This window comes from Carassius auratus, unplaced genomic scaffold (genome assembly GCF_003368295.1).
Source record: "Carassius auratus strain Wakin unplaced genomic scaffold, ASM336829v1 scaf_tig00215393, whole genome shotgun sequence".
Taxonomy (NCBI): Eukaryota; Metazoa; Chordata; class Actinopteri; order Cypriniformes; family Cyprinidae; genus Carassius; species Carassius auratus.
In genome coordinates, this window is record NW_020528064.1 from 1 (window position 1) to 27858 (window position 27858).

Genomic DNA, 27858 nt, shown 5'->3' on the forward strand with positions numbered 1-27858 from the left:
TATATTATAACGAGGATCAACCATGTAATGGCATCTGGACCGGAATGCGCTTACACACCAATATAGCTTTTGCAAACAAGCAATCAATTAGCTGTACAGATGACATGGATCAAATTAACTCTCAATCGATTGCCCCTGAATATTGCTTACCCTCATACTGTGTGTGTGTTTCTAAGTGTGATGAATGAGAGCCATTCTAAGAATTATTCTGGGGGTTGAGTTTTACAGCTATCCCTATTCTTACCCTCTCAAACCAATGAGGGTTAAGATTTGTGGGTAAGAAACAGAACAAACCTCTCCCCCTCTGAATGGCTGAAAAGGCCACAGAGAATATACAGACTTCCTGCCACAAATCTCTCATTGATTTTCCTTTTAACACTAGTTAAATGGAGATGCGCTGCAGCACTCTGTTTGATGAGACTGCTTTTATATGTGAATACGCATATGGACAAAAGCATATGCACATCACTTATACAAACAACATGCCCTATGCTATCCACGCATCTAAATTACTACAAGCAGTGATCAATCTACACATCAAGTGTTTATACTAATGTAACATGTATGTAGCCCGTGCTCTTCACATGAACACATACACTGAAATTAGATGTAGAGATGTAAGCCATGCTTATATAACAAAATCATTCTTATATTACAGTAATCTTACTCTCATATAAACTCAGTTGACAATTTTTGTTCCTAGAATGTTTTTGGTTATAAAAAGTAAAATATATATACTGTATATATTTGTTCATAACTTCCGGTAATGTTCTGAGAACATTAGTTTATGGTTTTAAAAAATTAATCTTTAAAAGAACATTTCAGCCGTAATAAATATATAAAAAATGTACATAAAACAAATATTATTGGAGTATAGTTTACAAGAAAATACTATTTCAGTCTTCCTATTTTTTTTTTTTTATCTTATCATATCTTTTGTACTTATGTTTTTAAATTTACTGCCATTTATTGACTGAAACTTTCTATACCAAATTTGTCTCAGTGTAGAAGATTAGGAACTGGCTTTCACCAAACCATAGAGCAACCATACATTTATGTTAGTGGAATTTTCTGATTTACTTTAAGTTCCCAATTATTTACAAAGCTGGGGTGTAGCATTAACAAACACATAATTCATAATTCTCACAAGTTTTTACAAGTTTGTCAATGTAATTGTTACACAGATTAATGCAGTGGAATGTAAAAGAATTATCAGAGTCAGCAAAATCCATTCAGGAAATGTTTTAGCTACATGTTTTCTGTCTTTCAGATGGATTTATTGTCAGCTCTCAAACAAAGTTAATTGTCTGCAAAGGCATGGCTGGATCAATCGGGCGTCATTTGTGTGATGTTGTTATTCAACGTTTTCCATCGGTATCCGGCAATGCTTTGATTAACTGGCAATAAATCCAACACACCTCATTTCCTAGATGGTTAGTCTTTCGTGCACAACCTAAAGGTGAGTATTGATCGTGTATTGAGTTTCTAATCAAGTTTCAGTATGCCTATGCAACCTTATTACTCTGACTGGTTTATCATGTCAAGCAATTGCTAGCTAATGATTTTGGTTTTGTGTAATTCATTCTTCATGCTGCTGAAATTTCATTTAAGGGAGGACATTGACCTTGGTTTGATTTCAGTGCAATGAAGCTTGTTAACAAGTGATGAGCAATCGGTATGCAATATACTCAAATGAAAGATGATTGGATCAACATTTATGGATCAATCACAGAAATAAAAGAAACGGGGGGTACAAGACACTGCATGAACACACAATGGCAATATGGCAGATGTATGTTTGGGAATGTATATGCTTTGTTTTGCTCGTTTATTGATTAATGCATTACAATATGATTCGTGATTTCTTATTTAGTCCATTTTGAGACATTTATAAATAATATTTTAATAATCTTCCTATTTTTTTCTATATGCAACTGATATTATTGGAAAATGTATTCAAGCTTCTACTGCATTGGTTTGAAAAGGCAACTGTCATACTATTCTTCAGTAAACAGGTGGCGCCCATGCTCTGAATTCCTCCATACAATAAATTAGGAATAAAAGCTCATAAAAGTTTTTTTTTTATTTATTTTTTTTATTATTATTATTATTCGTGAAGCTTAATTGAAGAAAACTTATATTACAAGTCAAGACTTGAGTGTGTCAAACAGGCGCATTCAACTGAGGTAACATCAGCTAGCCTACCTAATCGGTTTCCAGCACAAAAAACATGAATATTATCACGTTATTATAGATTGACACATTAAAAACACTCAAAAATGTTTAGTATTTCGTTTACATCGTCATATAAGAAAGCCAAATAACAAAATAAAATTATAAAAAAAAAAAAAAAAAAAAAAAAAAATCGGTTTGTCAGATGGCTATGGATCGCAAAGTGTATTCCATTTATGCTTGGAAAGTCTTTGGAACAGTCTTATTAAGTAAAGTGCTTAATGGTGTCTAATCAGCGAATATTCACTGTCCAACTGAGCCAAAAGGACCGACCTTCTCCAGAGATCCGAGCACATGCGCAGTATCTTCACACTTAGTGCGCGTACTTCGACCTTACATGAATTGTCCGGGCAACTGAGCGCGCAACAGCACACGCTGACAGTTGATGTGGACTGACGTGAACTTTAAATCATTTTGGAATTTTCTTTTATTCATGTTCATATACATGTTTTAAGACAAACTGATGTTTAGAACGATTGCTGAAGATATGATAAAGAAGATATCAAAAGGTTAAATATAACGCTATGTCGCGCTATTAGTGTTTTCATCGTAATATCGGAACTCTGAGTATTGGTTTTTATTCTGTTCTCGTGGGGTGTGTCCATCAGAGCAGCACTGAGCGCTTTGTTGGAGTCTGTCCGGATGTGTATATGATGTCTGATCACTTGTTCCTCACCAATGCGCTGCAGGCGCGCAATGGATTTATTGTGGGAATTGTTCTATATCGTATTTAACCAGTTTTTCTGCTCTCTGAATGGATCCGAATAAAGCAACGATGATATTCGCAACTTTCTGGATGATGTTGCCTGTCCTTGGTAAGTTGAGATGCATGTGTCCCAGTGTTTGTTTGCGCGTTACATCTGTTACACCTAACCTAAAACAGACAAATTGCCTACCGTAATTCAGAAAAATACATAGCAAAATGTGTGTTTTTTATTTTTTTTATGAATTTTATGATAGTTAATATTATTATAAGCCTATTGATATTCAGTCATAATCATTACTTTTTACATTTTGTAAATATTAGGGATTTATAGGAAAAAAAAATTCTAGTGTTTTGTCTTTTATCATACCTATTTGTTTGGGTCTACTAAAGTAACTAGGTAAGTCCTATCACCTTAATTATGAACAGGAGAAAATCGTGGTAACAATGTGCCTGACATTCTGTTTTATTCGTTCACATCTGTAACTTTGTATTTTCCCTGCACAGATGTAATGCACTTCTCAAAGGCAGATGCGATCTCACAGTCTCGGTCGGTTCGGCTGGACTGCGTTAGGGCTCATGAACAGTGTTTGGCGAAGTACGGCTGCAGCACAAAGTACCGAACCATGAGACAGTGTGTGGCCGGGAGAGCCGGGAACTACAGCATGCTGGCGGAACCCGAGGCGCAGGACGAGTGCAGGAGCGCCATAGAGTCCATGAAGCAAAGTCCTCTGTACGACTGCAAGTGTAGAAGAGGAATGAAGAAAGAGAAAAACTGTCTGCGCATCTTCTGGAGTATATACCAAAGTTTACAAGGTGAGCAGATCCAGGACCAACAGAATCCAATATCAGAAATGATCTTGCTTTGTAGACAACTTGTAGTCTTGGAAATGCAGTAGAAATCATTCAGAGCTTTAATAACCCAAACCAAAAGTTCAAAAGTTCTGGTCCTAAGAAACATACATGTAAACACTTTGGGTTCTTCATGCTAAATTACTATTTCTACTACACTATTCTTATTATTGTTGTTTATCTTCCAGCCAACGACTTGCTAGAGGACTCACCATATGAGCCAGTAAACAGCCGTTTGTCTGATATTTTTCGTCTGGCTCCAATAATATCAGGTAAGTCTGATGATAATTTATCTCCACCTCACAACACCATGTACAAATCAATTGCCAGCTTTTTTTGTTTTGTCTGTATGCTTAATGTGTGTAATAGCCTATGTCTCTTAGGTGTATGTGTATGTGCTCTTTCCCTGCCTCGTTCTTGAGATATGCTCTTTTGGCAATGGATAAAAGTGGCTGCCGAATGAATTAATTTAAATTTAAATGTCTGGTGGCTTATGAATGGCCCGCCTGCATCAGTTATTTATGAAAGCTTGCTTTGTAATGGATGTTAGAGATTTGAGTGAACAGGTTTCAGTGATGTCCTTGGAAAAGGAAAAAAAATTCCTCTAGAGGACTAACAGAACAAGTGCTGCTTGATGGCGACGGTTCAGTCGTGTCCTGTAGATGGCGCTGTTCCTCCCCTGTTCAGCTACTGTGAGGTCTGCTAGTGTTGAAGATAATACTGACTGAATCTCTCAATCCAAGTTGTGCTTGACTGTGGAAGTTCTGCAATAAATCTCTGTGGTGACAGACATGCAGAAGCTCTGTTCATCAGAGAAACTCAAAAATGACCGATTTGGAACACTCTACTTAGAACCCAAATAGCACTCAGCACCCTGTTTGAGAGTCAACTCGCAATTTATTTCAGTAGCGTTTGACATCATGTTACCATGCTTTTTGAAAAAGATTTTTAATGTTGGAAAAAATTTACATTATTTGAGGATGTTTTACAAGAAAATACTATTTCAGGCTTTCTACTTTACAGTTTCACATTTAATGTAATATTCTGATACTTACGGTTTTTTGTATTTATTTGTAAAATATAATAGTAATCTCTGAGGAAAAATTGATTCTACACAATATTTTTTCAGTATATGCATAAAATACACAGCGCACAACTATTGGGAAAAAAAGTGTTTTAACAGACAATTTTTGGATTGTCACACACAATATTTATTTTGTGTGTGTGTGTGTGTGTGTGTGTGTGGGTGTGTGTGTGTGTGTGTGTGTGTGTGTGTATATATATATATATATATATATATATATATATATATATATATATATACATGTGTTGATATTAGAGTTGATATTAGAGTCCAACTGAACTCCAAAAGCCATTTGACCATTTGTATCATTGTATATTGCTCATATAAACTGAATATCTTAGAAGCCATCATAATTAAGTTGCCTACCTTTCTGAAAAGCATGTGATGCAGCCCAGTAGGTTTTGATCAGAAACCAAGTGTCTGTGGTTTTGTTTGCATTAGGTTTGCATTCATTATGAATATACTGTAGGTCCATAAGGAATATTTGGGCATTACGTGAAATTACATGCAAGACACCCTCCCCTTACATTCCCCCTCGGTCCACTTCAAATCAATAAAGCCATAGAAGAGACACAGCTTCTGAGATTGCAGTCTTGTTCTTTCCTGAAGCGTTAATCAATACGGTCAAGGATTCGGAATGTACAAAAAAGCTTAAATCTACCAGCTGTTAATTCTTTAATCATCATTCTGGTGCTATTAGAGCATTATTATAAAATGAACATCACAGCTTTGCTGTTGTATTGCTATCTAACAGACAGCTACAGGTGTTTTACATCACCAGAAAGAGAAAGACATTCATTTTAATTATTTTTGAATTTGGATGCAATGCAACTGAATATTAATCTCACAGCAAACCTCTTTACTTTTTCCATGCATATCTAGAGCAAAAAATAGTGGAAAGGGTGCAACGGTTTTCGCATGTTCCAGCAACCTCTAGTAATAATTCACAGGATGTTTATGACTGCTGCAGTGCAGCTTCAATAAAAACTGATTCGGCTGAGAGACCCAGAGCTGCTCTACCAGATCTCTTCATGGCCCAGATGGAGAGACGTTCCCCTTCTTGAGATGGTGCAGTGTCAGGGTTATACAGGTTCGAAGAAACTGTTGAAAATCCTTTATATCAAAATGATTAACTGCATCAACGAAGACTAGCAGAAAACCAATTGTTTAACACAATAGTTTGAAGAGAGAAAGAGATAGGAAGTAACTTGAGCGGTGCCTAATACAGTATGCCAAAAAAACCTTTGGTTGGTTAGTGTTCATTGTGTGTCCTGTCCGTGAAGTGCTTTTATATTTACTGTCATGAACCACAGAATCAGCCCACACACAGGACCCCAATAATAACTGACCCTAATCTCTTGTTCTCAGTGGGACATCTCTATACAACACCCTGTGTGGGTGTTTTCAGGCTGTTCACAGCAGAAATGGATACTCAAGTCTGAGGCTCGTTCACACAGTGCCAACAAGCACCAAATTCCAATGGTCGTTAGGTATTTTTGGATCAGTGTATTAGACCCCTGTTGGTGGTTGATGGGTTGTGTGAGCATTAGTTATAATTTTTTTTACTATAAATACATCAGTCAACTTCTGTCAATAAACTATTCTCCGACTTGACTTGGACTCATAAAAAAACGACTTGAAACTTGACATGGCAAGTGATTCAAGGGATTTACATTTAGTCATGTAGCAGATGTTTTTATTCAAAGTAACTATAATTTTTTATATATATTTTTTTTAATTACACTAAAATCTATAAAGTGTAGGCTATTGAAAACTTGACTGACAACATTGAATTAAACCAGTAGACATTCATACTTTGAGATACAATTAGGCCTATGAACCTGAAGAGAAACATAAAACTATGGCTGTCAATAGAGTAAAATACCTGATTAATTTCTGACCATTCTTTAGAAAGCAAAATTATTAATTACTTTCTTTACAGCATAAGGTGTTAATAAAGATTAAGGAATATGTTTTACAAGAAAATACTATTTCAGACATACTGTATTTAATTCTGTTTGTTTTTTTGCCATTTTTTGAAATTGTTGACTAATTCGTTTTTAAGCCAAAATTTGTTTCAGTGGCTAACTATTTTTTGGTGAACTTCCCAGTTCGAAAACCCATGCTTTAGGAAACACTTGAATCTAAAGTGCCTTACAAATAAGGAACTCCACAAGCAATTTCTAATAACTAGAACTGTTTTGAATTTTATTGGATTTGAGATGTCACTTAAACTTGTGACAAACGACTTGACTCAGTCTGTGACTGTGAGAGACTTGAGAACTCGTATGGCGCACAGCATGGAAACACAGTACTGAATATCCTTGAGGGGAAACATGAGGCCAAGCACAGAGACAAAACATAGTCAACAAGGTATCAGCTTTCTCGAACTCTTTTCATAGTTCTAACAGAAATGCCTGCTCATCTAATTGTAGCTGTCCTGGGCTCTAATGCAAAAACACCAGTGTTTCAGTAAATGTGTTCAGGTTACACTTCCTGTCAGAAACATAACTGAGATCAATGTGAATGGCCACATTAAGCAGCTAATAATTGCTGAGCAAGACAATTCACCCTCCAACTTAACATTTTAAGCTTTAGCAAATGTACTATTCTCCATAAAGGTCCATCACTGAGGTAATAGCACTCAAAACAGATTGAATAATCACACACGTTATTTGTTATGTTTATGAGAAGCTGGGTTAGGGACTTGATGCCTCTTGGATCACTCAGTTTGATGGGTGTGTTGGAACTGCAGAATCTTTGTTCGGGATGCGTCTGTATGCAATCTGCTGTATAGGCACTTTGTGTCATCATTATTTGATGGCACCCCCTCAAGCTCTAAATAGGTTTGAGGGTTTGGGGGTTTAGTAGCAGCTCCCCTTCAGCCATGGGATCTCAAAAAAAGAGGGGGAAGATTAGTCATGTGAAAAAGGAAAGACATGCACTGTTTCAGTAAAAAAGTAGCCAAAAGGGTTGGGCAGAATTGAATTGTGCTGAATTGTACAATGGTTTGCCAGTAGGCAGGGAACTTGATGGGAAGGTTAAAGCTTATTAGGTTTTCCACAGTTAAAGGGACCAGTTACACAAAAATGAACACTCTGTCATCATTTACTCACATTTATGTCATTCCAAATCTTGAAAGAAAGACTTTCTTTCTTCTGAGGAACATTGCTTTTGTGCATTCAATGAAGCAATAAGGTTTGGAACAACATGAGTAAATGATGACAGAATTGTAATTTTTGGGTTGCTTTATATGTTTAAAACATTAATGGCCTTTCTGTAGGTCATATGTGAACCTGGATCTGAAAACCAGTCTTAAGTCGCTGAGGTATAGTTTTAGTAATAGCCAAAAGAACTTTGTATGGGTCAAAATTGTCGATTTCTCTTTTATGCTAAAAACCATTTGGCTAATAAGTAAAGATCATGTGCAATGAAGATATTTTGTAAATTTCCTACCATAATTATATCAAAACTTAATTTTTGATTAGTAATATGAATTGCTAAGACTTCATTTGCACAAATTCAAAGGCGATTGTCTCAGTATTTAGATTTTTTTGCACCCTCAAATTCTAGATTTTCAAATAGTTGTATCTTTGCCCAAATATTGTCCGATCCTAAAAACACATACATCAATGGAAAGCTTTTTTTTTTTTCAGCTTTCAGATGATATATAAAACTTGGTTTTCAGTTTTGTGGTCCAGGGTCACATATGGCATTTTCTTTGTCTTCCAGTGCTATGGCAAAATAAACATGTTCATTGTACCATTAATCATAAGATATTCAAACCAAATAACCACTGGAATATATTCGCCTGGCGGTGTTTGAATTAGAACGGTCCTTTCCATAAATCAATTAAAGAAGCGGTCACGAGAGACAAAGAGTGATCAGACTGTCACTGCAGAGCGAGAGTTGTGCCACCTGATCAGGGAAGAGCTGTAGCAATGAAGACAAAGAGAACAGCAGCCATTTCTGAATTAATAAACGTGAAATGAAAGAGATAGTTCACCCAAAAATGAAAATTCATTTACTCACCCTCATGTCTTTCCAAATCTGTATGACTTTTTCGTCTGTGGAGCATTTTTTGCATTTTCAAAATATCTACTTTTGTCTAATATCTACAAATGTTTGGGTAAAGTTTCTCTTGAGTGAACATGAGGGTCAAATAAATGTGTGGAACCAAAGATCATAGTGAAGGCTGGAAAAGAAGATGTTTTGCTATCAGTACTCCTACCAGTTTAGAAAGATGACTCTTGTTCCATGCCTTGTTAATGGATTTTCTCATGTCCCAGATTTGGTGTGCAGGCTTGGCAATAATAGACTGATCACAAATAGTTATTCATTTGTCTCACTATGCTATACAAGCTACTCACTATCATATGTTATGTCAAAATGAGCGATTTTCTTTTGCATATATAGCATTTGATAATATATACAGTATATTATACATACATATAATATCCATACACACTACTATTTAAAAAGTTTTTTGTAAGTTTTTGAAAAAAGTATCTTATGCTTACTAAGGCTGCATTTATTTGATCAGAAAAAAGTAAAAAAAAACAAAAAAAAACGTAATACTGTGAAATACTATGATGCAAAACTAAATTTTCAGCAGTCATTACTCCAATGTCACATGATCCTTCAGAAATCATTCTAATGTGTGAATTTCTGTGAATTTATTATTATTAATATTGTGCTGCTTAAATTTTTTAGTTATTTTTTTTTTTTTTGCTAATATTTATTGTAAAATTCAAAAGGCTTTACTGTCATTTGAGATTAATTTAATTCATCCTTGCCAAAAAAAAATGCATAATTAATTTAAGAAATCTCACTGGCTCTGAACTTTTGGACAGCAGTGTATTTATACATGTGTGTAATTGCTGCCGTAGTGATTTAAAAAGTGCAATGTATCATTGGTTTAGGTCAAACAGATCTACTGTATGGAAATGAAGTACACATCCCTGACTGTTTCTGATGCCCTTACAACTGCAGTGCACCATTTCACAGAAAAGAGAGATAGAGATATAGTGGCCGTCCATTTTCTCTCACACACAGAACTGAGGTTGCCCTGGTCATCTGAATTATTCACACCCTCAGGCTGGTCCAGAATGTAGTAACAAGTCCCATGTGGCCCTGTCTTCTAAGAGAATGGAGATGCATTGAGAGCGGAGAGACCACTTCTCTTCTCATGCAAGATGGTCTGCTTCCTTTCATGAGTTGCATAAATTTGGTTGTATTCAGTCACGCCACTCATCCAGAGAAATAATTTGACTGAATGTGAAACAGAGAGAGAGTCTATTGAAAGAAGTAATGGGGTAATTATGATGGATACTAAATTAAAATCCTTTTCAATGTTATTACATATATGTTTTTTTTAAAACGTCTGTCTAATTTATTTCTGGCTGTGTTTTACTTGATCCATACTTTCATTGTCTCCATAATGACAGGAAATCCTATCATTGCTTTAAACATTCAGGAGGATGAAACTCATATGCATAATGTTCATTTGAATTGCCATAGTCTGTTTTAAGAAAATCAATTCAAACCTTCACTGGTATTGGCAAGAGTGGCAAAAAGCCTATAAGAGAGGAAGAGGTTATTAAATATGAAAAAATGGCTCTGTCAGCAGTTATTGTTTGGAAGTGCAATTTGATTTCCAATCTCATTTCACATCATTGACATGGATGCCAGGGCTGTACGGTTCATGAATCCCAACCAGCTGCCACACAAGCAAAACACAGCGAGAGACAAACAGAAAGAACGCTTCATGTTTATACAGAAATAGACTGTTTTCCACATTAGCTAATAAAACTCTGCTATGAGATAAGCATGTAAACACAGAGAAACACACAAATCAAATGTCCTAAATCCCCTTCATCTCACGCTATGAGCAATATGTTGGCCTTGTCAGAAAACACATAAACAGCTTGAGGATTGCTGGAGGCAAAAATGACATTTAAAGCTTGTGCATGCTGTGTTGTGTACAGCTCATAAGCACTGGTAATTACAAATGTCTGGATGGTTGATTGCAAATCATTCAGCATCAATAACACTGTCAAGTGCGACAAAAAGGAGGAAAATTAATGGAAAACGCCCAAAATTCGAAACACTCTGGTGCAGAATAAAAGGAATGCATAAAAAAGATTTGTTTGATTCAAGGAATTCTGATATGCACTTAATTTAAAGCTTATTCAGGCTAATGTTCTTGATTTGTAAGAAAGGACAGGTGGCAAATTGTGACATTAAGGAGCTGTTCACACATATAAACATTTTTCAATTCCACTGCAACACTTTTTCAATGTTTTCTGAATAATTGTGCTAAACAGAAGTATTTTACTATTGATCGATGTCTTGCATTTTTCTAATCAATTTTTTTTCTATGTGAACAGTCCCGAAAAAGTGCAACGAAGTACAATATATAAAAATACATTTCATAAATAAATTTCATAATAAATTAGCATAAAATATATAAACCTGTTTTTAGCAAGCATTCAGTCTTGATTAGAAACTTCAATAATCAATAATTGTGTTCCATACGAGTAAATGTGAGTACATTTTTATGTGCTGTTATAGTTTAGCTGCCACTTTAAAAAACAATTGTTTAAAATTAATATTGTTATGGTGTTTCAGTCATAAACAGTTCTTGAATAAATCTGTACATAAACAAATACTTGTAATGGTTTAACTTAAAGGTGCTGTAGGGAACTTTTGTAAAAAAAAAAATATATTTTTTACATATTTATTAAACCTGTCATTATGTCCTGACAGTAGAATATGAGACAGATAATCTGTGAAAAAAATCTATATAATAAGCGAGTACACCATGAATCCATTTTCCAAACAGTGTTTTTGGCTTGTCCTGAATCACTAGGGTACACCTATAATAAGTGTTTATATTCGGACTATTTTTGATTGCTTCGGGGGTACCGTGGTGGAGTAACCCAGTACCTTTGTGATTCTTCATAGACATAAACAGAGAGAAGTAGTTCCGGCTACGATGTTCTTCCGCAAGACGTAAGCAGTTCTGTTTATTAACCGCTAGAGCGTCAAAAGTTCCCTACCGCATCTTTAAAGAGTCAACTAATTTATTGGTAAGTGAAACTGAATGACTCTTTTTGGTAAATAGAATTGAAAGAACAGATTTAAAAATTATAAAAATCCCTGTTAGAGTTGTTCTGTATTATTTTGTTAGATTGAGGGAGACAATGCAGTTTTCTATTGAGAGAAACCAGTTGAATAAATATCACTCCTCTACTGCGTTCATGTATGAAAGGACATGCTATGTTCTGAATCATAATTTTTGAAACCTGACGGGCTGAGAAGGTCATAACTCATAAAGCTGTATATGTATGTCATTGACCTTGTCATAACAAAAGATTAGTGTTAATAACTACGTCATTAAACAGGTTAAAAGCAGAGCACTTCATAATACAGCATAACTGTTCATATTTTCACATCAAATGCTGCTGATCTCTAATGCAGTATTTATAAACGAATCCGCTGCCTATGTTTTTTGTAACCCGATCACAACGTGCCCGCACTGCAGTATTGTCTGAGCTTGTGTGACCGTAGCATTTCAGGCCACCTAAAGTCACGTCATCTGTCACCGCTGAGATTAAGGACATACAATGTCCCACACACACACACACAGAGAGAGAGAAAGACTCAAACACCCACACACAGCAGAAGAGTACAGACTGAATAGACCCTGAGAGTGTATTGGCTGTCAGACATATATAATACAAATCCTTTGGAGTGGATTTTGGAGAGAAGCCTAGCGAGAGAAAGAGGAAATCCTTTATTCTAATGGGCTGGGTTGACAGCTCTATGCTGTCATTCCCAAAGGACTGATCCCCCGCTGTGGATGTGTGCCTCACTGTTTGTGATGTATGAAGCCTATAGTTATCATTTCCTGAGTCCAATATTGTGGGAATGTGTATGGGACACCCCCTCCTTCTCTTTTAAGACTGTGCCTGCATTCATCAGTGGATTTATCCCACATTATATTATCTGTTGCTCACTTTAGCTCCTTTTCTCATTCAAACCATTCAAGTTCTTTTTATGGAAAAACATTTATGTTTATGTCCAAACAAGTCTGATTTGGAGCATGCTTCAATGTTACTGTTCTGATTTTAACTATAATGAAATGTTTATCTGTGAACAAAGGGAGGTGTGGCACAAAAAGATGAATGCAGGGTCTAAAATAATTGTTGTACCTTCCAACGAAAGATGCATTGATGATTGTTTTTACAAGCCTTGCATTTTTTTAAAAGCATTGAAATTATATATAGCATGTTTTATTACAAATGAGGGAAAATAGCTTAAAATCGGGACAAAACAATATTTAGTAATAATTCAAATTGATAAATTTAATAATAATTCAAATAATAAAAATTGTGCATGCATCTGAGTAACAGCACACCACTTTTATAATCAACATCATTATATGCTATATCATATGCAATTCCACATATAAATAGACACCTTGAGCATCCTAGGTAATCCTATGAAGGGAAGAATTGTTACAGGATGTGCTGTATGTCTTTGATTTGAATTTCTCCGATCCGTGAAGGTCAGATGATCGTTCTCTGAATTCAAGGTAAATCCTGTCTTATGTAGCAGCTCCTGTTAAAGTTACCAGCAAACTGACGAGAATCTCCATATTATTTAGCTGCCAGGCAATCTGACATGCATTTGGCACTCAGCGAGTGTTCATTTTACACCCCGCATGCGTCATTCTTTCAATCTCAATTTATTAATGGCTCAGTCTTGGCTCCGTTTCTCTCAGATTAATAAATAGTGGCTTGTATGTTTTACTGCTAATGTATGTAAATTGAAGGCAGAGCCCCAGAGGGAAATTACTTGGCAGTTGTTGATGGTAAACATCAAATACCAGTTTTATGTCTTATTAGACATTGATTTTTCTTCTGGATTGAAAGCCATCAACACTGTACTCTTTATTAATTACACTCATGAGATTTTATGCAGTTTAATTGCTTGGCTGTTGGACATGCACAGCTGCACACACACACTGAGACACACATATAAAGCCCCTAGTCATCATTTACTCAAACAGTCTCGAGCTCCTTAAAGCTTTCCGTCTCTTGCTTCCAAAACACACATAGTTGAATATCCAGAGTCAAGTGACTCCCTCCATTGTCACTGTTACAATAGCAGCTCCCAGACGTTGCTGGAATTTCATGGCACCACTGGAGTATCAAATACACCACTGGACCCCCAATTCCCTCCGGCTCTGGTAATTATTTGAGGTCATATCAATATGCCAGTGCTGTCGGGAACTGGCTAAAGTGTCCATTACATCAGCCTGTTATGGGTCAGCAGTTCACAATCTCTAGTCTAAACTACCCATCAGATTACCAGGTTTAATGCTAGAGATCATTATTTAACTTTGATTAAAATTAAATATTATATATATATATATATATATATATAATTGTTAAATTGATTTAAACAAATAAAATATTTACTTTTTTGATTTGATACATTACATTATGGTATAGAACAGCCAGTATACTATATGCCAATATTAAAGGAGCTGTATGTAAGTTTTTGACAGTAATAAAGCATAAAAATACCATAAGATATTTATTAACAAACAGGCTGTTGACATACTTGTTTCTCTGAAAAACAATGCTATAGTCAATTATTCTCCTTTGAAAATGTGTGTTCCGTGTCGGAATGTCTGTCTTTGTTTCGGTCTGTGTAACCCGCCCACTGCCAGTTTACCCAATGGTCAGTTTGTGGGAAAACACAGCGTATTCATTTCAGTCATGGAGGGTTCCAAATGAAAGGGGTCTGTTCCTGTTGGTGTCGCCAATCTGGCAACCTGTGTGTAAGTCAAGTCTGAGGAGGAGGGGCCAGGTGAAAAAAAACCACAATTATGACCCAAATCCTACATACGGCACCTTTAATGTTTTAATAATATCAATGACCTAAAAAGCAAAAGGCCATACATTTTATTCTTTTTAACTAGAAAAAGAACTGGCAGGAAGTTTGCTGAAGTAACATACCGTACTCATTTGGTTAAGAACTACGCATGCATAGAGAGTTAATGGAAAGCATGTCGAAGAAGATTGACATCTTTTCAGCCTCTTCTTAAAGACATTTCAATGGATGATCTCTGGAGAGAAGTCAACTAATGTAAATTTTATTATAAAGTCCTGCCTTTTACCTCGTCAGTCGTTTGATCGATGCCTCAAACTGCTGGTCTTTCAGAGCAGAGCTGCATCAGCTTCAGAAGGATCTGCTCTGTAAACACACATGGATCAGTGCGTTCATTCATTTCTTTTGGGTAAAAGACACTCATCAATAAATCAATAGACTCCACATCCACTGGATATTTTCAAATATCAATTGGGCTGGCTAATTCCCTTAAAGCGCGCTCCAGAGGTCAGCCATTGGCAGGCATCGCTTCAGAGGGCCATTAAACGTCCCTGGACAGCAGTTTAAGCGGATAGTCTTTTACACAGAGCTCATAGTGTTGTTTAACTAGCAGTTCTCTCTTTATTAAAGAGCCCAGAGATGGTCAGACAGGGTTCATCTTGTAACAAACCCTCATTCTGCTGCAACGGCACTTTCATTAATTGATAGAAGGTTACGGTCCAATCGTCTCATTAGCTTAATTTCTAAAAAGAACTGAATGCACGGAACTATCCAAAGATAAACTTTATTGCTCTTTCATAGCTCAGGAGATTTAGTGAAGCTCTCAGTTCATGTTTCAAAGAAAGAAAGAAGAAAGAGAGGAATAAGAAAATAAAATAAAAGGAAAGGCCAAAAAGAAGGAGGACAGAATGAAAAGTAAAGTTTGAGGAATTAAAGACAAATCGAAAAGGCAAAACGGAAGCGAGAATGTGAAGATGGGAGAGATGGGCAGACAGAGACAGAAGCAGACACAGAGGAAGAGAGAGCGGGAGATCAATTATGGAGGTTGAGTCCTCGTATGATTTGATTTGCTGCAGTGGCATGTGTTTTTATTGGACTGGAGCAGTTGGAGGAAAGCTGTGAGATTATTAAGCATCCGCCAGAAAAGCGCCAGGTCTCTGCCATCAGCACTTTCCATGTCTGCAGCACTCCCAATCTCTCAGGCCACTTAAGGAAGCTCACTTATTATTCCTGCACCCAAAGAGCAATAAACAACAGAGCACTCTGCAGCCTGAGCATGAGGCCACATCAACACACACACTCTCTGTGGTGCACATGGCCAGGCTCTCAGCCTAAGTAGCCTCTGGCTCACAATTGATACTGCGGAATGTAAGCTGAGGTCATTATACACACAATCACAGCCCTGACAAAAATACCATGGCATTACAGACTACAGAAATTAGGTTTTTTTTTGTGGGGGGGGGGGGGTCTTTGAATTATTAAAGGAATAGTTAGTCTAAAAATGAAAATGTGCTGATAAATTATTAACGCCCAGACCATCCATAAAAGATGTGAGTTTGTTTTTTATCAGAACAGAAATGTTGACAAATTTAGCATTGAAATATAACTTGGATTCTCTGCAGGGTCCAAGCAGCTGATAAAAACATCACAACAACCCTCAAGTAATCAACACAACTCCAGTCCATCAGATAACATCTTGTGAAGGGAAAAGATGTGTGTTTGTAAGAAACAAATCAATCATCAAGGCATTTTAACTTCAACTAATGTTGCTTCTGGATAAATAGAATAGTCCTCTATTCATAATAATGCTTTCTTCAGTTAAGTTGTCTTGTCTGAATCAGGATAGAAATATGCACATATAAAGCACAGTTTACGAGCAAAATAATATACATATATATTTTTTTTTAAATAAACAAATATGAGTGCATTTTGATGTGTTAGGACACACTTGAGGATGTGTTATTAAGGATGATGGCCTTTTATTTTTGTCAGAAGTTAATGATGGATTTGTTTCTTGCAAACATATAACGTTTTACTTTACAAGATGGTAATTAATGGACTGGTACCTCTGGATAACTTGTGGATTATTGTGATGTTTGAAGTTTCATTCTGACGGCACCCATTCACCATTGTTGAACAAGTAATGTAATGCTAAATTTCTCCAAATTTGTTCTGATGAAGAAACAAACTAAGTACATTTTATTGTAGTAAGCGATCCGCACTCACTTAATCTTCTGAATGACTTTTCAATTTATTTTACATTTGCAGCAGAGAACAATCAAACGTTTTGGCAGTGAGCCTTCTTCAGTAAATCATAGTAATTTCTTATTTTTTTTTACTTCAAAATTCAATTTTTTAATTTTTTTTGGGTGAACTACTTCAAATAAGAATATCAAACCAAATGCAACTTACAAGTTACAAATATAAATTAGCAGTCAGATAATAATAATAATAAATATTCCCTGAGCTGTAAAGTAGCCATGAGTTAGTTATTTTAATGGTGTACTATAATAAATTAATTTTGCATTATGTTCGATGTATCACAAGAAAATATGGGTTAGTTTTATAGACCCTGACATGTTGCAGAACCTGTCCACATGACTGCAACTTCTAATCAACAATTAAACATCCATCCAATAACCTTGAGCCTCATGTCAACGTGCTTGTCAAACGTAAGTAATGGTTTTTGTAATAGGTTAATTAACCTCAAGGATCTAGGCTGCTTTCAGATTTAATCACATCTAGTCATCTCACAAAAGTCCACAATAAGCACAAATTCCTCATCAAAACACGTAATTGCAAAATGCAGCATTCCATGCACATGCGACAGCTGCAGCGCATTGACAAAAATCTTGAGTTACTGAAGCGGGAAGCAGAGGATTCGAGAGAAGTCTGAGTCATCATTAGGTAAAAAAGAATATCCTCACTTATTACACAGCTCACTGGAGACTTGATTCTGATTGGTCAGTCTTTTATCATATATTCTATCTATCTATTGATCATGTAGCCTATTAAAATAATTTAAATCTAAACAATTCATGTCCATTTATTTTTTTAATTTGGTAAATAGCCATATAATTAAAGTATAATGCACATTCAGATGATCGTTATTCCAAAATAAACCTTATGTCATCCTATATCATTAAAGCTATTTTTGAAAATGCTAAGCACGGTATACAGTACATGCTTATGTTCTTTTTTTTTTTTTTGGCATTTCTTAATAGTCCGACAGCATTTGTGTTCTTATAGGAATTTGTATTTAAGCAAAAAAAAAAAATGCTTAGAGAAGAAACAGGGAAGACAAACAGAATTTTCAGGGTTGTGAACTTATCCATGCGAGTGAAAGCAAAGCATTTACCTGAGGTTGTTTATTCGAGAGACGCAAATGCTGTGTAGATTGATCGGAGGGAAATAAAAGGAAAAGTGTAAAGGCAGCTGAGGGAAGTTCCTCAGGCAAAAGATTAAAACGCAACACAAATAAAACCTATTTTAAACCGAGTTTAGTTGCTTTATCTAATTGCAACAGTCTGCAGGATGTCAGTTCTTGGTGGGAAATACATGAAAAGGGGCTGGAAATTGAGTCTCACTGTGCTTGCGGCAGTTTGTGTGGGATCTGTTGAAGAAATTGAGAAACAATAATAAATGAGAAAAAATTGAGTTTGTGTGATTTTATTTTCAGACAAACTAGACTGGTGGTGAGAATGAAATATGTGAACGAATTATGGAGAAATCTATAAACTACTGTTCGAAAATGTGGGGTCAGTCTTTTTAGTTATTTATTTCTTTAATTAATCAAGGATACACTGAACTTTCCAAAAGTGACAGTACATTTTTTTTTTTTTTTTACTTTTACTACAAAAATATTAAGCAGCACAAGTTTTCAAAATATTTCTTTAGAGCGATATTAAAATGATTTTTGATGTATCCTGTGACACTAAAGAACTGAGTAATGGTTCAATGCAGTAAATTCAGCTTTGCCATCACAAGACTAAATTATATTTTAAAATATATTCCAATGCTAAACAGTTTTGTCAGTTCAAATCAGTTTAAATTGTAACACTATTTCATAATATTACTGCTTTAACTTTATTTTTGATCAAATAAATGCAGCCTTGGTGAGAATAAGAGAAAAAAAAAAATTAACTGAGCCCTGAACTTTAAATGGTAGTGTGTATGTATATATTACATTCTTTAAAAGGTTTCCCAAACACTCTGCCATTGGCTGGTCAAACAGAGAGCCCCGCCCAAAACTCACACGATTGGTTGAGCCACTGTTGTTGTGCGTAGATGCTCAAACAAACAGAAATTATACTTTAAAAGTGCAAGAGAAACCAAGTAGTTGACGCTGTTCATGGTAAGCAGCCTATTTGTCGCTAACAAGCTGGGACAGGAGAATATATTTTACACACTTCATCTTTAAATCTACTAGGAACTTTCCTGAATATCAATTAGGAGTACAGTTACTCTCACACAGGCCACATACTGGCTGACATATGGCCTCTAGTTATGTGAATGCCATACGGGATGACCTCAGCCAGAGGAAGTTCACAGAGAGTCCTAAAAGGTCAACAGTTGCCCCACTCTTAGCAAGTGTTCTTTGACATTTACAGCATCAGTAAACTCAGCCGGTAGTGTTCCTAACTCTCCCTCTAAATCTCTGACCGCATAGGTGAGGCGGCCTTTACGAAGGACAACAACTGCCTGAACGCCGCCAAGGCCTGCAATCTGAATGACACGTGTAAGAAATACCGCTCCTTCTACATCAGTCCCTGCACCAGTCGAGTCTCAACCACTGAGGTGTGTAACAAGCGCAAGTGCCACAAGGCCCTGCGGCAGTTCTTCGACAAGGTGCCACCGAAACACAGTTATGGCATGCTTTTCTGCTCCTGCCCCTCCGGGGATCACACGGCTTGCTCCGAGCGCAGACGTCAGACCATCGTGCCAGCCTGCTCCTACGAGGACAAAGAAAAACCCAACTGTCTCTCCTTACAAGACTCCTGCAAGACCAACTACATCTGCAGGTACCATAAAAGACAGCTCATGTTACGTGTCATGAAGTAAGGAGGAAAGTGCTGGAATATTCAGTATACTTTTCAGAGAGTTCATTATTTATCATGTGGGGTGGATGGTGGTGTCTGACAAGAGATGACTGCAGGAATGTCACTTGTGTGCGGAGTCTGTTTAATGAGGAGATGTGGCGAGTGGATTCTTATTCATTCCTGCTTAATTTTTTTTTTTTTTTTTCAGATCTCGTTTAGCTGACTTCCTTACCAACTGTCAACCTGAGACGCGCTCGATTTCTGGGTGTCTGAAGGAAAACTATGCCGACTGTCTGCTGGCATATTCAGGTCTTATTGGTGAGTTGACTCAACGTCAATCAGTTATCGTGGCATTACAGTACTATACAGGATATTTTATATCATATAAATAGGAAATTCTTGTGCTATGGTTTTTGGACGTGTACCATGTCATTACCATAGAAACCTTGGAGTGCCATGAATCAAAGCTAATTTCAAAAATGGTTCTACAATGGTAAATGTACAGAAAAACATGGTTGTCCACAATAAACTTATTTGATGCAGTGAAGGTTCAAATGAACAGCATTTATTTGACATAAAAACCTTTTGTAAGATTATAAATGTGTTTACTGTCACTTTTTATGAACTGAATGCATCCTTGCTGAATACAAGTATTGAGCATTGTACCCAAGCCTTTTGAAAAGTAGTTCAATAACATTTTAAAATAAACTTAAAACCAAAAAGCATAGTATATGCATATATTCTGGTTTTCAGATGGATAATGTTCATAGTTAATGGGATGAACTACATGTAGCATTTGTAACTGGCTTCATACATCCATTAAAATAACGCTGATGTGCCACTTAAATAGATAGTTTACCCAAAAAAGAAAGTTACCCCATAATGTACTGGGTAATCCTAGATTTATTTGACTTTCTTTCATTTTATTTGTTTTGGATGAATACAATCAGAATTCTATTAAAAAACATCCTGACTCTTTCTAGCTTTATAATGGCAGTAAATGGGTGATGAGATTTAGAAGTCCAATAAAGTGCATCCATCCAATTACGCTATGCCTATGTCCCTCATCTGCTGGAACGCCATTCTCAATTAAAGGCGTGTATGACAGTTAGCAGAAGCTAGAGCTTATGGTCTGTAAAGTTTTAAACATGTATATTTTCTTACAAAAATGCATTGGTTTGCTTCAGAAGGCCTTTATTAATCCCCTGAAGCAATGGGGAAGTAGACGGATACACTTTATTGGACTTCAAAATCTCACCACCGATTAACTGCCATTATAAAGCTTGGAAGGGCCAAAACATTTTTAAATATAACTCCCATTGTATTCATCTGAAAGTCAAATACACCTAGAATATTTTTATATTTCGCATTTGAATGTACTTGGACTACTTATGTTATGTAATGTTAGTGATAAAATAATGTTGTTGTTTTTTTTATTATAAGGCATTGCCTTGTTCACACTGTTTTTCTTACCTAGTAAACTGCCTATCTAACATCCCTAATGCTGTCTATAATGGCTGCTTGCTAGGTTTTAATAAACAGCCACTTTCTTGTTAGAATCTCATTTCATAAACATCCTTGTTTTCAACATACAGTAAATGACCTTTGAACTTTGCTCCTTGCTATGTGTGACACAGGTACGGTGATGACTCCGAACTACCTCCGTGCCCCTGGCATCAGCGTGTCACCTTGGTGCGACTGCAGCAACAGCGGAAACGGAAAAGCAGAGTGTGACAAGTTCACCGAGTTCTTCACTAACAACCGTTGTGTCCGTGAGTAGACTTCATTCACAGCTGCATCATTAGTCACACGGCGTTCTGCACTGACTGACAGAATCTGCCCATCAAGACTGACTCTAAAGCTGAATTCTGCTCCGTTGCATCTTCATGATCATTCACAGTCTGCACCAGTAAATCTGATCTCTGCGATTTGTGTTGCTGTGTGGTTCAGGGCAGTCTGACGACCGAGAGACAGAGAAATCCCTCTTAAATGGGGCGGCTGAGAGGGGGATTGACATAAAAAGGCAATAAAGCATTACTCAGGTGTCCATGGGCCTGGAAGAGTAGGGAAAGCATGCATTATTTTGTCAGGGAGTTATTCAAAAACATCCATTTAGATGAACTGGATGCAGGGAAATAGACAGGGAGCAGATGAGAGGGAGGATTTGTCTACATGACAATGGCCTTTAGGATGACAGCTGGATGATACAGCAGTGCCGACACATCCACACCTCATATCTGACACGTTCTCATCTTTTGTGCTTACCTGTAGAGAGAGGTGAAGGGAAAGAGAAAAAAATTGTCCAACAAGATGTCAAGGAGTTCAAACAGCATGAGACCGCATCAGCAAAATGATTTCTTAGCTCTTTCTAGTTTGTAATGAACACATGCCATTATTTGTATATCAGGGAGGGCCCATTATTGACATTAGTGCATTACAGACAGCAGCAGGTCTATTAGGATGCATCAGACCTAATGCACACAGCACTTCTGTTGATATAAATCAGTTTTGTTTATGCTCAATTAGTAGTTAGTGCAGGTTTTTTGACTTAATGATGACAGAATTTTATATTTTGAACTGAAAATAAATAAATAAATAATGTCCAAAACGTAAACCTTTATTAGGTTAAATGATGAAAATCTCATAGATTTTAACATATTAAATCTGACTAATTATAACAGCCATCAATTACTTCTCTTCTTAGCCTCTTAATCTGGCCACTCATTTTATGGCCATCTAATAAACAATATGAGCACAGCAACTAAAGACGTGTGAGAGAGTGAAATAATAATGTTACCTTGTCTATATGATGTGTAATATAAAGATCCCCCCAACATGTTACAATTGTACAGTCAAGATGCGCTTGAAATTGTTCAATATTAATGAACAGTCAATACACTCTTTCCTTTCCTTAAAGTCTGCTAAGATGTATAAGTACAGTTGATGTTGCACAGTCTGTCTTGGCTTTTACTCAAGATCTCTCCAGGGTCATATTCTACAGTCTGACAACCCCCAAAAATCTGTCCTTTAAATCTACTGTATACAAACCATCCAGAATTATGCTTGGAATACACATCCATTCTTATGAGAGCAATGCAATGCAATGGAAAATGCAGAATGAGGCTTTATGAGTTTTTAACCCTTAAGAAACAGACTGAGCTTGCACGGCCTTAAGGAAAATAAAACACTCACTCAATAATAAGGTCAGCCTACCCTTGTCTCTGTCAATAGACGGTACTTAATACACATGCAGCTTATTCTTTACCTGAGTACCCATCGATAATCTCCCACTTGCCCTTTAACTTTCTGTGGCAAGAGGTAAATAAAACACTCTGAAGTCGAAAGTGCTCTTCAGAATAAAGTCATTTAAAAAAGCAGTTGCCGTCATAATGGCCTCCTCCGTTTTATCACCGGAAAGGTCCCAGAAACTTAGTAAGTAAGTGAAGGTCTTACTTCACTTACACACAGAAGCTAAGTGCCTCTTTATCAGAGTTCATCTGCTTTAGTATTAAGAGATGAAGAGAGAAGCTCTCAATATCCAGTTAGGTGTAGATAAGAAAAGACCCTAAATTTGATAGCAACGTCAATGTCAATTGTATTTTAACAGGGCTGAATTGAGAAGGCATTTTGGAAATTCAGATAAAACAAAAATTTTATAAAGCTGGAATAAAATAAGATTAAGAACTTAGACTTGAAAGAAAACTGAAATGTGGAATAAAATAAGCTGAAGCTGTCCAATTACTAGAACTAAAATAAAAATAAATGAAGCTTAATAGAAATTTTTAAAACTAAAATTACTTAAATTTACAAAAGCAGAATTACTAAAAATGAAACTGAAATAACATTTAAACGGAAACTGATTTAAATATAAATACTGTTTAAAATATGAATATATATACTATAATAATATAAAACTATACTAAAATAACACTATACCACAATTTGAATTGAGGTGCTGTGTTTCGACAATAATAAGTAGTTTTGAGGGGGGAAAATCAAATTCAACGTCAGTGGGGGTGTGGCTTATTCAATTCAAATTCCAATAATTTTTTTAAAGTAGCCAATTTTATATTCTGTTTTGCCCTACAATTATTATAAACATTTTCTCTTTATTTCTGCTTTACGCAGGCAATGCCATCCAGGCATTTGGTAACGGCACAGATGTTGGTGTGTGGCAACCCCAGCCACCCATTGTGTCCACTCCACCTGACCCTTACACTCCACAGAGAGGACGGGACAGGACATCCAACGCATTGGATGACCCAGCACTCACCAATGACCTGGACAGTAACTCAGACCATCTCTACAGCTTCTGTGGAAGTCTCCAGGTACTGAAAGCAAGAAATTACAGAAATTAATCAGTCTTTTCATCTAACTTGTTGAAAAGTGCAGTAAAAAAGGCAGTGTAAGATGTCGCCTAATCAGTTTTTTGGAATCGCCTTTTAAACCACCATATTGACTATCTCTGGTGAATGACGGCTGTCAGTCAGATACACATGTTGCCGTTGGCCCACACAGATGGTTAAAGACGCACAGCCTACATCAGCTTTACAAACAGCCAGCAGCTTGTTTGGATGCTTTTAGACTTCGCTTGGCATACAATGACTTTCTTATTTCCGAGCCTCATAGTGAGATGAGGGTTTACTTTTGATTGATGGGTGTGGGCTGTTGCAGTGATAACACACACATAGGGCCTCTGGGTAGAAATGAGACACATCAAACTGCCAGAGCTGTCATGTCAGAGCTAATTGGCTGGCACATTAACATGAGGAACACCCTTAAGCAGGATTCACCCAACCATTACAATCTCTCTGAGGGAAAGATATCTTCACCAATCATTTGCAAATCTAACTTCAAGACTGGCACACACACAGTCTCTTGAATGACTGGCATACACACAGATATTGATCTTCAGATGAATATTGCAGGTTAAATATACTCTGTGGAGCATAAGCTGTCAATTAAAACATAATGTGTGACTGTTCCATTGTTGTAAAAAAAAATTATAAACTTATGATTAAGTCTATGTGGCAAATGGCACAATTAAAATATAACCTTCACTTTAAAAACATCATTATTTCTTAGGTGTATATATATATATATATATGCTATTTTCTTTCACTGAATTAAAAATATATTTTATTTTCATTAAATAAATTAAATGTACTATTTAAAAAAAAAAAGAAAAGAAAATTGCTATCTTGGTTTAAAAAGCAAAATCTCTAAAAAGAAAACAATCAACATCAAAATTATAAGGAAACAATTTTGAGAGAAAAAACACTCAGGATTCATAAAAGAATACTGAAATGATAGGGGAGGAAAACACACCCAATGCACTCAAGTCTCCAGATGTGGGAAGTGTTTATTAGACCAGAAATATTAAAAAGCCAGTGTGCTTGAGCAGAAAAACTGCATTTATCTGGGCTTTTATGTTTTTGGCCTAATAAATGCATCATGCAATTGAAGACTTTAGTGCTTGAAGTTGGAAAAATGTAATAATAGTTAAGCATGGTTGAGTTTTTTTTTTTTTACAGGGTTTTACGGACTTATAAAGATCCACCTTATTTGTTCTCCTTAGAAGGATGACTGAGACCGTTTTTCATCTTATCGAACAAAAGAGTTCATGTACATGTAAAATTAGTTCATGTAAATATTTATGTAAAAAAAATTGACAGCATGCTACAGATGCTGTTGATAAAGCTTGTATTTGATATGCTTTTCCCCCTTAAATCTGCAGCTCAAATACAGAATACCAGGATACACTCCTGCAGATATAGCCTAACAATTCATCATATTGGAGTAACAATATTATGATTTATTAGTCGAAAGAGTTTCTTTTGTCAGATAGACTTCCAGGACGGTTATTAATCATTTTATCCCACAATGCTGCTCGCAAGAATTAGCTCCATTCGCTCCCCATTGTGCGGCTCCTTTATTATATTCCAGATTCTCTGAGGAATCACTTTATCGTTTCAACAAACCAAACTTGTGTGTGTGTGTGTGTGTGCATGTGGGAAACCGGATAACAGAGCAGAGTCTCGTGTAAGTGGGTATTAAAATGTATTGGTGTGTCACATATTAATGCAGACACACTGGCCTCCTGCACACACTGAAACACACACACAGCACATTGATTTGAGCAGAAGTAGGACCTCAGAGAGAGCTCTTGGCCAAAGCTGCTGTGTACGTGTGGTGTTTGTGTGTGGGCTGTGGGGCTCATTATCATAATATTACATCTCACTCTGAAGACCTCTCTTTGAGGCCAATACTACAGTATATGACCTCTATTTTCCGTGGTAAATTACAGTGCTTTATTGGAGCTGTGCTTGACTTAGATTGCACTGGTTTTAAGGGTTGCTGGATGGAAATGCTTCAGTGTGAGAAATGGTTTATAAGAGCTTCTTCCTTCTTCTCTCTTTCTTTATAGGCTCAGAAACTGAAAAGTAATGTTACTCTGGATGTTCTGTGTGTGGTAAGAATCATATATTTCTACTCACCTAGCATTGTCTTGTCAATAAGGGGCTGTTCATACAAAATGCATTCTGTACATTTTTGTCTATACAATCATGCACTAAGTGGACGTTGTTGCTGCATCCCACTGTAAAATATTATGTGTTCAATAAGTCATAATAGCATAGCTCATCAATATAATTTAACAAATTTCAACTTAAAGTATACCGCATTCAAAACATTTTTCTTTTTTTTAAAAGTTAGTTTAATATAATTTAAGATGAAATTACCTGTACAGCCAATTTGATTAAGGCAGCATCTGAACTTATGGTTTAAAGTAGGTGGAAAGGTTTTTTTTTTATTTTATTTACAGATATCAGTATGTTTCTAGGCCATATTAAGCTCTTTTAAAGGCAAAACATATCTTGTTTGAACAGCCCTTTTGATTCCATTCCATATGCTCAAAATAATAAATAAATGCGTAATTATGAAGTGTTTTCACAATTAGGACCTTATTTCTCATAATTATATCCAAATTATTTATCATATTTTATGTGACACAAGGTCATAGTTGTAAGAAGCACAGTCACAATAGCAAGACATTAAGTCATAATTATGAAACAATTTTGTCGAAGACAGATTTTATATCTTGTAATGTCTTACAACTGCGACCGTATGTAACATAACGTCACAACTGTAATATAGTCGCAATTTTGAGAATGAAGTCCAAACTTTCACTTTAATATCTTACAGTGACCTGAAGAGAGAATTCTGAAAGTCCCAAGTGTGAGATATAAAATCAAACTGAACATAATTACAAGAAAACGTAACAAACAGCTTTTTATTTTTTAACCCCTAAGTGGAAATGGGCTTTCATACTATTGACATAAATCTGTAAACAAAAAAAGGGGGTTCAAAATGCATATATTGCCTAAACTGTGATATTTTAAGGCTTTTTTAAAAATTTGTAAGGCCTACACATCTAAGAACAAAACAATCAGTAAATGTCAGAATGACTAACAATATGAAAACATGACCTTTTTTCCACAGGATCCACAGCTGAATGACCCCAGTAGCTTTAATGCAATACCTCGGAGCTCATCTAGTGCTGTCTGTCTGCTGGACTGGACTGTGCTGCTGCTGTCTCTGGTCTCAGTTCTTCTAACAGCCCCACAGACGTTATAGCCGCTCACCGATCACACCTGCTGCTGGACTGCTGCTGCCGCTTCTGTACCATACAAAAATGTTGTATTTTGAGTTTTTTGCCGCAAGTGGTTCTGTGCGCGCTGTGGTGTTTCAGTGTGAAACTATTCTTGGTCCACCTGCTTTACTTTCTTACTTATCGGAGATAACGGACAATCTCGGACACATGTGAATGTCAGTAAAAGGTCATGTAGGATTACTTGTGTTGCGAAAAACTTTCTGCAAACAGGTGTGGCCCGAACTCTTATATGTGGGTGGCACAATATGCCGCAGTTTTTTCTACCATCACAGCGAGACCTGGTCGAGAAAAAAAAAAAAAGAGATGCAAGAACCACTTCTGACCGTGAAAGATTGACACAGCTTCTGCATACTAGGGTGCTGCAGATGATCAT

General features: G+C 36.3%; 1 protein-coding gene across 1 annotated transcript; it reads left to right on the forward strand.

The window, feature by feature from the left end:
- Positions 1-2862: 2862 nt before the first annotated feature.
- On the forward strand, positions 2863-27562 carry LOC113094475 (GDNF family receptor alpha-1). The gene is made up of 9 exons (XM_026260086.1): positions 2863-3047; positions 3443-3751; positions 3976-4059; positions 19444-19795; positions 20022-20131; positions 21451-21585; positions 23942-24141; positions 26241-26285; positions 27314-27562. Exons 1-9 carry the CDS (start codon positions 2987-2989, stop codon positions 27446-27448), a joined length of 1431 nt encoding a protein of 476 aa, XP_026115871.1. The 5' UTR covers positions 2863-2986; the 3' UTR covers positions 27449-27562.
- The last annotated feature ends 296 nt before the right edge of the window (positions 27563-27858 follow it).